Source organism: Pongo abelii, chromosome 5 (genome assembly GCF_028885655.2).
Source record: "Pongo abelii isolate AG06213 chromosome 5, NHGRI_mPonAbe1-v2.0_pri, whole genome shotgun sequence".
In the NCBI taxonomy this organism is placed as follows: Eukaryota; Metazoa; Chordata; class Mammalia; order Primates; family Hominidae; genus Pongo; species Pongo abelii.
This window is the reverse complement of record NC_071990.2, coordinates 134,322,551-134,334,567: the sequence shown is the minus strand read 5'-3', so window position 1 is coordinate 134,334,567 and position 12,017 is coordinate 134,322,551. Positions and strand designations below refer to the sequence as shown.

The 12,017-nt window shown below is 42.9% G+C and overlaps 1 protein-coding gene and 3 non-coding genes across 5 annotated transcripts; all 4 read right to left on the bottom strand.

Annotated features, from left to right (window-relative positions):
* Window positions 1–3,329: 3,329 nt before the first annotated feature.
* Window positions 3,330–6,584, bottom strand: RPS12 (ribosomal protein S12). 2 transcript variants are annotated; one of them, XM_002817380.5, is made up of 6 exons: window positions 6,266–6,584; window positions 6,098–6,148; window positions 5,792–5,908; window positions 4,327–4,429; window positions 3,829–3,930; window positions 3,330–3,411 (listed from the first exon to the last, which is right to left on the bottom strand). In XM_002817380.5, the coding sequence occupies exons 2-6, from the start codon at window positions 6,109–6,111 to the stop codon at window positions 3,349–3,351; spliced, it is 399 nt and encodes a 132-aa protein (XP_002817426.1). In that variant the 5' UTR covers window positions 6,112–6,148; window positions 6,266–6,584; the 3' UTR covers window positions 3,330–3,348. The 2 variants fall into 2 exon arrangements, with proteins under 2 accessions (XP_002817426.1, XP_009240539.1); XM_009242264.3 differs by having other exon boundaries at window positions 6,098–6,169; window positions 6,266–6,305.
* LOC112134057 (small nucleolar RNA SNORA33) lies at window positions 3,542–3,671 on the bottom strand. The gene has a single exon (XR_002915641.1). It is a non-coding gene; the product is annotated as a small nucleolar RNA SNORA33 (small nucleolar RNA).
* On the bottom strand, window positions 4,010–4,088 carry LOC112134066 (small nucleolar RNA SNORD100). The gene has a single exon (XR_002915649.1). It is a non-coding gene; the product is annotated as a small nucleolar RNA SNORD100 (small nucleolar RNA).
* On the bottom strand, window positions 5,501–5,573 carry LOC112134041 (small nucleolar RNA SNORD101). Its single transcript, XR_002915624.1, has one exon. It is a non-coding gene; the product is annotated as a small nucleolar RNA SNORD101 (small nucleolar RNA).
* Window positions 6,585–12,017: the final 5,433 nt, after the last annotated feature.

Sequence of the window (12,017 nt, the reverse complement as noted above, 5' to 3'; positions counted from 1 at the left end):
CTCTCAGGAGTACTTGTGATTAACATAGTCCTTGAGCACAACTCTTTAAATAACGAACTCATTTAAAAAAAGAAATTCAAACTCCATTAAAGGCTAGTCCTCAGTAAGACTAGCAGGTGTTTCCACACTTTCCTAGGGTTTATAAGCCATCTATGTAATGCTTCTGTTGCCTCAACAATCCAGTTAAAGACTGACAGTACTTGTTTATAACAGCAGTCTAAAACAGCCTTTTTACAATTTCTCTTTAGATGTTTTTTTTGAGATGGAGTCTCACCCTGTCTCCCAGGCTGGAGTGCAATGGCGCAATCTTGTCTCACTGCAACCTCCACCTCCCGGGGTTCAAACGATTCTCCTGTCTCAGCCTCCCGAGTAGCTGGGATTACAGGCACCTGCCACCACACCCAGCTATTTTTTTGTATTTTTAGTAGAGACAGGGTTTCACCCTGTTGGCCAGGCTGGTCTCATACTCCTTGACCTCGCGATCTGCCCGCCTTGACCTCCCAAAGTGCTGGGATTAAGGGGTGAGCCACCGCGCCTGGCCTCTCATTCATTTTTTAAAGCATTTAAAGTTGTTTATCAGAAATACATAGAATACACTAATAAAATCACAATGAGGCAAAAAAAAAAAAAAAAAAGAATAAAGAACAGAAAGAAAATTGAGTCTTTCATTTGGAGGCTCTTACAGCCAAAGAAAACAGGCAGTCACAAGTCTCACTGTCCATGGGTGCAAGAAAACATCAAGTGCTTGGCTCAAACAGCTCTCCTTTTGGGTTCATGACGGATGTCCTCAACAAGATTCTGAGCACACACAGCAACCAGTGTCATAAAACTATTTTCCCCCATAAAACAATGAAGATATCTGCTTCTGTCCTGGCACTTTTGCTTCAACGGGCTCCCCAGTGAATTCCATATAAGCTACACAGGCATATCACACTCTGAAGCTGACATTACATTTGCACTGAGTTTTGAAGAATGAGTAGGAGGTATCTAGATGGAGAAAAGTAGAGGTACTTTAAACAGAACAAACCAAAGTTATGAAGAGATGGACATGATCACTTTTCAGTAACTATAACTCACAAGTCTGGATGAGTAACTGGAGTGAGTAACATGAGTAACATGTCTTGAAAATCATCTGGATGAGACTGACAGTAGTAAGACCTTTACAGCACAGGTAGGAGTTGAGGATGCCAAGGCCTTCGGCTTGGGAAGGTGGTAGGCAGTAACAAGTGATAATGAATGCAGTATGGTACATACCACATGGTCAGCTTTCTTTTCCTCTAACAAAAACATGTTAGTGATGGTAAAGTTCACTTCAAGGCATGCAAAATTTGAAGAGCAAGTGGGTCTTCCTTGGGAAATTGTCTGGTACAGCTTAGAGTTGATCAAAGAAAACAAAATAGACTTGGCAATCAGGGGAAGCTGTGGGAGTGGGAGAATGTCCCAGGAAGGCTGCAGAGAAGCAAACACGCTCACCTAAACTCTGGAAACTATTACAATTGAAAGCATAGGCAGAATAAGAGAAAGAACCGAAACACGGTAAAGGTCAAAATGCCAACACAACAGTACTTAAAATCCTGGAGGTCGGAAAAGGTTGATTGAGCCACTGCATTTGAGCAGAGGCTGCTGGAGGACAACAGCCAGAAAACCGACGAAGTCTGAGGATGGAGACATTTTAATGACTTGGACGAGCAAACACAGAGCAACAGTAAGGCAAGATGCAGAGTTCAAGGTTAGATTTGGGGCCAGGTACGGTGGCTCATACCTGTAATCCCAGCACTTTGGGAAGCCAATCCAACACTTGAGGTCAGGAGCTCCAGACCAGCCTGGCCAACATGGTGAAACCCCATCTCTACTAAAAATACAAAAATTAGCTGGGCATGATGGCACGCGCCTGTAATCCCAGCTACTCTGGAGGCAGAGGTTGCAATGAGTTGAGATCGTGCCACTGCACTCCAGCCTGGGTGACAGAGTAAGACTGTCTCAAAAAACAAAACCAAAACTTGGGAGATTAACATTCCTTCTGACTTTGGTGTTTTACAGCTGAGGTGACAGTGGACATGGAAACACCAAAACAAAACAAAAAAATCTGAGCCTGGACAATGTGGTGAAACCCCATCTCTATCAAAAAATATGCAACAGGCACTCAAAAATGTCCAGATTGGTGATACAAGTAAACTAGAGTTCAAAGTGAACTTTCCTCAGAAAAGCCAGAGTACATGAGGTTGACAATTTCAATGTTAACACATAGTTCCAGGTTACACACACTTCAGAAAAAAATATCTCGGAGCTCCCTGCTTTCCATGAGGGCACTCAATATCACTACCATGCTAAGGTCAACCAGCTTCAGCTATATTATAATTACCAAACCAACCAGCATGGGAGACCCTACTCTGAGATTCTCATCAAGGCCCTAAGCCTGTTATGTATAAGATAAAAATAAAAACACTGGTATAAAGTTTTCAAAACCAGGATTGGCCAAGTATATGGCCTCACAACATTCTTTTAACGGTACATTTATCCAAGTTTAAAATACACCAAACACCAGCCACGGCTTCTCTCACTGTGGAGATTTCTAGGGACTGGGTGCACGTGCATTCAAGCCCCTCTCGCTCCTGCACAAAACAGTCAATAAGGCCAGGAATGGTGGCTCACACTCGTAATCCCAGCACTTTGGAAGGCTGAAACTGGTGAACACCTGCTGTCATAAGTTCTAGACCATCCTGGCCAATATGGTGAAACCCCATTTCCACTAAAAATACAAAAAAATTGCCAGGCACCTGTAATCCTAGCTGCTTGGGAGGCTGAGGCACGAGAATCACTCCAACCCAGGAGGAAGAGGTTGCAGTGAGCCAAGATTGCGCCACTGCACTCCAGCCTGGGCAACAAGAGTGAAACTCCGTCTCCAACCAAAAAAGTCAAACGAATGTCCGCAAGCATTCCTGGGCATCATAGACTTGTCCCACAGGCAAGATATGATCCTGGCCCAACTGTGTACTTTCTACTAACCTGCCCAGCAAGTCTACTCACTGTCCTACTCACTGCAACCTATTAAAAACACACAGCCTCTCTCTCCAGATTCTAGGCTAGCCTACTGAGGGATAAATGCCCATAAGCTAAGTAACTGGCCATCACCAACACCACATGGCAGACCTATCTTTGCTAAGGCTGTCCAGGTTTGAATTGCCCCATGATGTAGTCATTGGCTGGGGAGAAGACCTTGAGAGCAAGTTTCCAGTTAATCTGTAGTAATCACTTTGCGATGATTACATTTTACTTTGCTAACGGGGACCTTATTTTACTGCCCCAAATAAAAAGCCAGACATGAGGAATGTGAGTCAAAGATTTATTTCATTTCTTGCATTTGAAATACTCTTCGATGACATCCTTGGCCTGAGACTCCTTGCCATAGTCCTTAAAAAAAAAAAACACGCATGCAATTTCTTGTTAATACTTAGAAATTTCACCAAGCTATTAGTATCAATTGTAGTGGAGCTTCAACAATTAGATATGTCTTATAAAAATGTTTCCCATCACTAAGATTTGTTATAGCCATTTTCAGGGACCTTAACGACTTCAATGTCCTTAAGGCTCGTAACATGGCTTTACTATTGCCAGTTTTTAAAGTATGTCTGCACAAACACAATCAGGTAAGCAGATTCATTGGCTGGCTTGTAAATTACAGTTTTTATTTTTTTCCTGAAATGCAGAAAATGCTTTAAACCTGTTCAATCAGTTTTTTCCTTTTATAAGATCCTCAACTTATTTCAATATAAGGTTTTATATGATTAGCCAGCATAACCTTCATCCCTAAAATAAACGGTGACTTACCTTAACTACTACACAACTGCAACCAACCACTTTACGGGGTTTCCCCTCTCTGTCAATTTTACAGAGGCCTACCCATTCTCCTAGTTTCTTGTTGTCATCCACCTATTGGGAGAAAATTAAAAAAAAAAAATCACATTAATAGACATTAACATTACCAAAATTAAATTAAACTCAAAAGGTGGCTGTAGTCAGAAGGGTGACATGGCAGTTTCCTCATGGCATGGGTTCAGTAGAGGGAGCCAGTTGTCATCATGTACAGCACAAAGATCACCTACAAACCTGTTACTAATCTTTGTTGTATACCAACGTCAAAATTAGGATTCAATTCTGCAGGTATAAAATGCTTCTACCTACAATCATCTTTAAAATGGCCGACAATATCAGGTGCACATAATATTTACACTTGCACAAAATGAACAGCTTGAGACTTCACAAAATTTACCCTGGTACACAAGCATCACTGAACATTAGTCCCAACACAATCCTTAGCAGCCTTACCTTAATCAGGTTGATTTGGTGTTCAGCACAAAGCGCTTCCACCAACTTGACATACATAGGCTCATCACAGTTGGATGCAAGCACACAAAGATGTGCTTGGCGCCTGAAATTCAAATTACAATGGAAATGAAGCTAAAACTCAGATCCAAACCCATCATTTTTGCATTTTAGGAGGGTTATCTTTGCACTAACACTTGCAAAACATAAGCAGCAAATCCACTGAACACAAATGCGTACAAAATTGCTTAAGTCTGAAGAACCTGCTAGGGAGCATGTACATCTTCAATTAACCTACAACTGGTCTTCAGTAAAACCTCTTTCCCTGACACACTGAATTGGTATAAGTCATTTTTAAAACTTGTGGCCCAAACCCAACCATAATAGCTTTCTTGTAAGCCAGCTTCATATATCTAAAGAAACATGTGAAAAGCCAGGCACAATGGCTCACTTCTGTAATCCCAGCACTTTGGGAAGACGAGGGGGGCAGATCACCTGAGATCAGGAGTACCAGACCAGCCTGAGACCAACATAGCGAAACCCCGTTTCTACTGAAAGTACAAAAACTAGCTGGGCATGGTGGCGTGTGCCTGTAATTCCATCTACTCGTGAGGCAGAAGAATCGCTTGAACCTGGTAGGTAGAGGTTGCAATGAGATCGCGCCACTGCACTCCAGCCTGGGGGACAGAGCGTGACTCTGTCTCAAAAAAAAGAAAGAAAAAAAAAGCTGTGGCATTAATGGAACAGTTATGAAATGCCCTGCAATATTGCCGAAATAGGAATAATACAGAAAATTCATACTAGGACCTACTAAATACATTAAACAATAATGCCGTTTCCATCGGATTGAATTGGCTAGATTACACCAAAACGAACTTGTCCTGTAAAACCTTAAAACTGCATTTAAATTCAGCTCAAGAATAAGTTGATTTGTCAATACCACCACCCTAAAAAACACATTAACTCGACCCATTCAAATACATTAACAAATATCCCAAATTCAAATAAATCACAGCTATTATACTACTAAATTCATCTAGGACCAAATGCTTCTGAAACCTGAGTTTGAAATTCCATTAAATTAATGCTTGTTTTGCAAACTACCAGATGTAATGTGGCTCTCCATCTCATCTATCCGCCAGATAAGTATAAAAGTGACTAGCCCCAAAACCTACAGGTTTGTCAGACTCTTATGTTTCACTCATAAAAGGAGTGAAGGGGTATCCGACAATTAAAGTCATCATTCAAACACTGTAGTTTTGAGTGCGTATCCCCATTCCAAACAGCAACCCACACATTTTAAGTGGGCTTTATAGATCTGAGTTCTGATACCTTTTCCTAGGTTTCCGGTAGGACGGATGCCATTCAGAACTTTTGCGCTAACACCATGAACTCCATGCCTTCTTCCCTTGGGTGGCAGTTTTGTTCCGGCTGCAAGAACCCACAGTATTGAGACTGATACACGTACTTGTCTAAGGCTTTGGCAGCTTCGCGAATTCCACGTGCTAAGCCATCGTGGATGAGGGCGGTCTTCAGAACCTCTTGTAAAGCAGTATTAACGTCCATTACACCTCCAGCAGCAATGCTGAAACGCAACACATCAGAACCATCAGTTAAAATCCTCACACCACATAAGACCTTGCACTCAGCAAAAGCTAAGCGTGCAACAGACGCGCTTACGGCGACCCGTTTGACCCAGTCCTGTTCCGCCAGTTCTAGCCCCACGCCTCAGCCACACCGCGACCCCAACTCCAACCCCGGCCCCTGAGCTCACCCTTCCTCGGCCATGGCGGTGGGTTACGGGCGAAGCTGAATCTTGAACGCACTAAAAAACAAAAGTATTGACCTGTTAAAGAACCAGATACTCGTCACCAATCCCAGCAAGAACACAACGAGCCACAAATCATAACCAATACACCCCCTGCCGCCTCACTCAACTTACCCCAAGCCTCCGCCTCCGCGCGACTCGGCGGCGGCAGGGAAAGAGGCCTCAGCCGCACGCATGCCGGTATTTAAGGGTTTTTCAGGCCCCCTGTGCGCATGTGCACTCCCACCCTCGAAAGAGGTGGCTCCCTCGGTGCCGGGCCTGGGGAGTTTGTGTTTCCGGATTGAGGCGGTTCTGAGGCAAGAGTACTGCGAGTTTTCTATCTCTGCCAGGCCGGTCCTTGGCGAGTGCAACAGGCACTACGCGGGCAGCTTCGCGTTGTTCTTCTTTGCGGAGGCGTGGCCCACCGAGGCCCAGGGAACTCATTCTACGGAGCGCGACAGGAGCCAAACAAGTGTGTCCGCGTGGTCTTTAAGGCACCTAGAGCCTTGTATCCCGCCGAGCGCCAGTTTTAACCCTTTCCACACCACGTTCTACTTTCCTGTTGCTTCTACAAGAACCAGCCTTCCCAGGCAGCGCACTTTGTTCCTTCGCTTCTAAGTCACCCTGAGAGACCATGATTGTGTCGTTGTGGGTGTGATCCTCATCTTTATCTTCATGAAAGGAGAGCCTACACGCTTTCACTATTCCAGGCTGGAGTGCAATGGCGCGATCTCGGCTTACTGCGACCTCCGGCTCCCGGTTTCAAGCGATTCTCCTGCCTCAGCCTCCCGAGTAGCCGGGATTGCAGGCGCCTGCCACCACCCTGGCTAATTTTTTGTATTTTTAGTAAAGACGGGATTTCACCATGTTGGCCAGGCTGGTCTCGAACTCCTGACCTCAGGGGATCCACCCGCCTCGGCTTCCCAAAATGCTGGGATTACAGGCGTGACCCGCTGCCCCCGGCCGCTTTCACTATTTCTAAGCCCTTTCCCTGCAGTGTGTTGGTAAAGGGGAACCCTGCAGCCAGGGAGTCAATTCTAGTTTCTAAGTATAGGGGGAGTCGCTTCTGAACGAAGTTTGTTCTGCTTTGTTTGGTTTTTAACGACGCATTGTGCTCGGAATACACAGTTCCGCGCAAATCAGAATTCCTCAAGTGGATTTTCAACACCTACAATGTGCCTGACGCAGGGCCAGGGCCAGGACCTGGGCCTGGGACTACAGACATGAAATATCCGGTCTTTGAGGAGTCCATTTTCTTCTAGGAAGCAATATTTTAAATTTGGAAGTGATTGGCCATTCCCCAATCCCCACTTCCAAACCAAACTCACGAAACACTACTGAATATGATCAATACTGCCTTTGTGTTTAATTTCCTCTCCTGGGTAGTCAGCCGCCAAACCAGTGAGCAATTATTAGGCGCTTGGCACGTGCCAGCGCTGTGAATCCAGTGGGCAGATACTGTTAGAGTGGTGAGTGCAGCGAAAAAAACAAAAATGGGTAACGCAGTAAGAGCGCCAGGGAGTTCACTAGAACAGAGACCTGCTGTAATGTTAATAAACTGATAGAGTTCAGTTTACTGATAGAGTTCAGTTTTAGATTTTCCGTTGGTTTCAGTTTCATTTTTAAAGCGTTGAAGCTGCTTCTCTGTCAGTAACTCATGCAAATGTTTATTGAGCTTTTGATTTTAAAAAAAACGAAAACAAAAACGAGGAATTTATAAAGATGATTCATTCCTGCTGACCTGGTTTGTTTGTGGTGGGATTAAGATTTAACACAAAAATCAGAATACCTCAGGGCCACAGAGGAGATACAAAGTGGCAGGGGGTTAGGGAGTGGGGATGGTGTGAAAAAGTAAGAGGACCTCAGGCTTCTGGCAGCATTTGAAACAGGCTCAAAACAAAAACTAAGGGATTCCAAATCGGTGAGCATGGAAGGAGAGGACAGGGTATTCTAAATGGATGAAAGTGTAGGGGCAAAGGCGTGAAGACCTTCTTGCCTTTTTTGGAGGTTATAATTAACACGTTTGTATTTTTGAAAGAGAATGTGGCAAATAGTCTTTCAGCACATTTCTTATTATCTAAAGACAGTAAAGTTAATATGCTAAGCATATTAGATTCCTTCCCAAAAAAAATTTTTAAGGAAGAAGCAGGGAATTTGGGAAACCTAAGTGAAAACATTCACTGCCAAACAGTATATTTATGTTGGGGGGAAAATGATCAAGTGCCTTGTTAGCTAAGGCAGTTGTTCCCAGTACCAACCAACTCAGACTTGGTTTCTATCTTTTAGCAGCTGCTAATCTGTTCTATTGACTCAGACATCATGGATCTCTGCTTTAATATGTCATGGCACTAAATGTTTTTTCACACAAACCTCCCTCCTTAGAGGGAGCTACATTTTTTTTTTAAGTCCTACTTATATAACCAGTTCTAACCCCCGAAATGAAGTCAGAGGGCACGCTGGTGATACAGGGGTTCTTTAATATAGATTCTCCTAGTTCACTTTTTTTTTTTTTTTGAGATGGAGTTTTGTTCTTGTCGCCCAGGCTGGAGTGCAGTGGTGGGATCTTGGCTCACTGCAACCTCCACCTCCTGGGTTCAAGCGATTCTCCTGCCTCAGCCTCCCAAGTAGCTGGAATTACAGGTGCCCACCACTACGCCCAGCTAAGTTTTGTATTTTTAGTAGAAACGGGGGTTTCACCATGTTGGCCAGGCTAGTCTCGAACACCTGACCTTGATTGATCCGCCCACCTTGGACTCCCAAAGTGCTGGGATTACAGGTGTGAGCCACCACACCCAGCCTCCTAGTTCACATTTTTAAGGTTACCTCCTCTCAATTTCAGAGACTGGTAAAGGTGGGAGACAATGCTACATAGAGGTTAGTGGCTGGTCACTCATACCAGCAGAGTATAACACATCATGTGCACAAATATGAGTCTGACACACATATGAAAACTAAATGTATTCTAAAGTTTGTTTTAGGAACAATACTGATAATAACAGGCAATTTGTTTCACTTTTTCTATATGCCAGATAAGGCGCTAAATTCTTTCAGGTATTTTTCCCCTTTATTGTTATGGAGACCCTATCTGGTAGTGATGGTATTATCCCACTTTAACAGGTCAGGAAGCCAAGGCTTAGGTAGCCCAAGATCACACAGCTAATAAGTGTGGAAGCTGGTATTTAAGCTCAGTGGACTTCAAAGCCTGTGCTCCTAACCCTTCGGTCATTTGAATGATTGCCAGAATGTGGAAAGAAGATTGCCGAGAATTCAAGAATAACTCTTTACATCTCCAGTTTGGCAATAGTACAACTAGTTCTATCCCACTGTGCTAAAAACTATATAGAATGAGGAAGGGAATATTGCTGTTAGGCAGAAAAATTTGCATTTGGATTTAGAAATTTGGATTTCTGAATTATCTAAGTGTAGATGTGTAGTTTGCTAGGGCTGCCATAACAAAATACCACAAACTGGGTGGCTTAACCAACAGAAATCTATTATCTCATAGTGCTGAAGGCTGGAAGTCTGAAGTCAAGGTGTTGGGAGTGTTGGTTCCTTCTGAGGGTGTGAGGAAGAATCCATTTCACACCCCTTTCCTAGCTTCTGGAGGTTTGTTGGCAATCTTGGTGTTCCTTGACTTGTGTTAGCAAAACTCCAATCTTCGCATGATGTTGTCCCTATGTGCATGTCTGATTTTGTGTCTGAATGTTTCCTTTTTATAAGAATATCAGCCATATTGAATTAGGGACCCACCTGCTCCAGTATGACCTCATCTTAACTAATTACATCTACAACAAACTTATTCCAAATCAGGTCTTGTTCTGAAGTGGAAGGGGTTAGGATTTCAACATATGAATTTTGAGGGAACACAGTTCAACTCATAACAGATGACAAAGGAGGAGATACAGAATGATCAAATGAAAGAAAGCATCTTTGAGATGAACTGCAAAAAAACTTACTTTGAAGAGCAGAGCTGGAGAGAAAAACCAGGCTGAGGCATAATAATGATTTTATATCTTGGAGTGGTCAGGAGGACCAGACTGTGCAGGGTTAAAATTCCAGCTTACTTTGTGACCTTTGGCAAGTTATTTTCTTTCTGAGCTAGTAAAATGGTGGTAATGCTATAATATTTCTGTGAGGATTAAATGAGATAGTCATTTAAGGTGTTTACCACTATGCCTGTAAAGTAATTTACCTTATAAAGAACTTCATATGAAAATACATGGAAAGGTTCTTAAATATTACCTTTCTCCTGTCCTAAACCATCCAGCACTTAGTACAGTGAATTGCGTATTGGAGGCTAAACACATGTGTACTGAATGAATTCACCGAGTGAAATAAGATTAAAGAAGTCTCTTGGGGCTGGGTGCTGTGGCTCAGACTGTAATCCCAGCACTTTGGGAGGCTGAGGCAGGTGGGTCACGGGGTCAGGAGTTTGAGACCAGTCTGGCCAACATGGTGAAACCCCGTCTCTACTAAAAATACAAAAATTAGCTGAGTGTGATGGTGGGCGCCTGTTATCCCAGCTACTCGGGAGGCTGAGGCAGGAGAATCACTTGAACTCGGTAGGTGGAGGTTGCAGTGAGCCACTGCACTCCAGCCTGGGTGACAGAGCAAAACTCCATCTCAAAAAAAAAAAAAAAAAGCCTCTTGTGTAGATGTCGTACTTAAAGGAAAGCCATGTTGATGACTACCATAATAAATTAGAATTTGTTGGGAGTTAGTTGGAAGCTTTGAGCATCCCAGAAAATCACTTTTAATTTGAAAACTTCAAGTGTAGAAACTAAATACAATGGATGGAAATGAGTGATAAGAAATAGGAGAAAAAAACTAAAAAATACTATACTGCTGCAACTCAGGAACATATAGGCTTAACTCTCATTTATTATAGCATGTAGTTTTAAACATACTGAAGAAAAATTAGTCATAGCTGAAGAAAGATTTGAATAGAATCCCATTATATCAAAGGAAGAATTAAAGGAAAAAAAGAAGTTGCAAAGAGAGAAGAAAACAGAAAATAAGAAAGCAGATGCATTAATAAGAGTGGGATAGACTAATAAAGGCTGTTGGTAGTAGCTTGTAAAGTTAACATGTTTATTAAGTGAAAACAAGGTTGTAGGGGAGAATGGGGCTAGATTATTGTATAGCTAAGTATGAAGCCTGTGCCAATAGCTTATATTTTTGGAGGGTTTTGTGTAATTATCATCTAAGTTTTCACAAGGCTTAGTAAGAATATATCTTCACCTGCTTGTTTTGTAGTTTTTATCTGTTCTTTTTGGTTGTTGTTGTTGTTTTCTTTAGAGACAGGGTCTTGCTTTGTTGCCCAGGCTGATCTTGAACTGCACTGTGCCCAGCCATCCACTTTTGTTTTTTTTTTTATTGCTACCAGATGTTACCACAATTCTTGGGGTACTGTAGCTGCACACTACAGGGCTGACTTAGAGTTCATGGAAACTAAACAAACATACTATGGAATATAATTAGAGATAATACTTTATAAGTATTATCCTGAGTAGCTGGGATTATAGGCGCCCACCACCACACCTGGCCAATTTTTATAAATAAACTAATTATAAACCAGCTATGCGGTATTTTTTTTTTTTTTTTTTTTGAGACGGAGTCTCGCTCTGTCGTTCATGCTGGAGTGTAGTGGCACGATCTTGGCTCACTGCAACTTCCGCCTCCCAGGTTCAAGCAATTCTCCTGCCTCAGCCTCCCGGGTAGCTGGGATTATAGGCGCCCGCCACCACACCTGGCCAATTTTTATAAATAAACTAATTATAAACCAGCTATGCAGTATTTTTTTTTGAGACGGAGTCTCGCTCTGTCGTTCATGCTGGAGTGTAGTGGCACGATCTTGGCTCACTGCAACTTCCGCCTCCCAGGTTCA

Coding starts and splice junctions, on each gene's coding strand:
- RPS12 (XM_002817380.5), bottom strand. Junction 4,430..5,791: donor GCTGCCAAAGCCTTAGACAA/GTACGTGTATCA, acceptor TTTGAATTTCAG/GCGCCAAGCACATCTTTGTG. Junction 3,412..3,828: donor GCAGTTGTGTAGTAGTTAAG/GTAAGTCACCGT, acceptor TTTTTTTTTAAG/GACTATGGCAAGGAGTCTCA.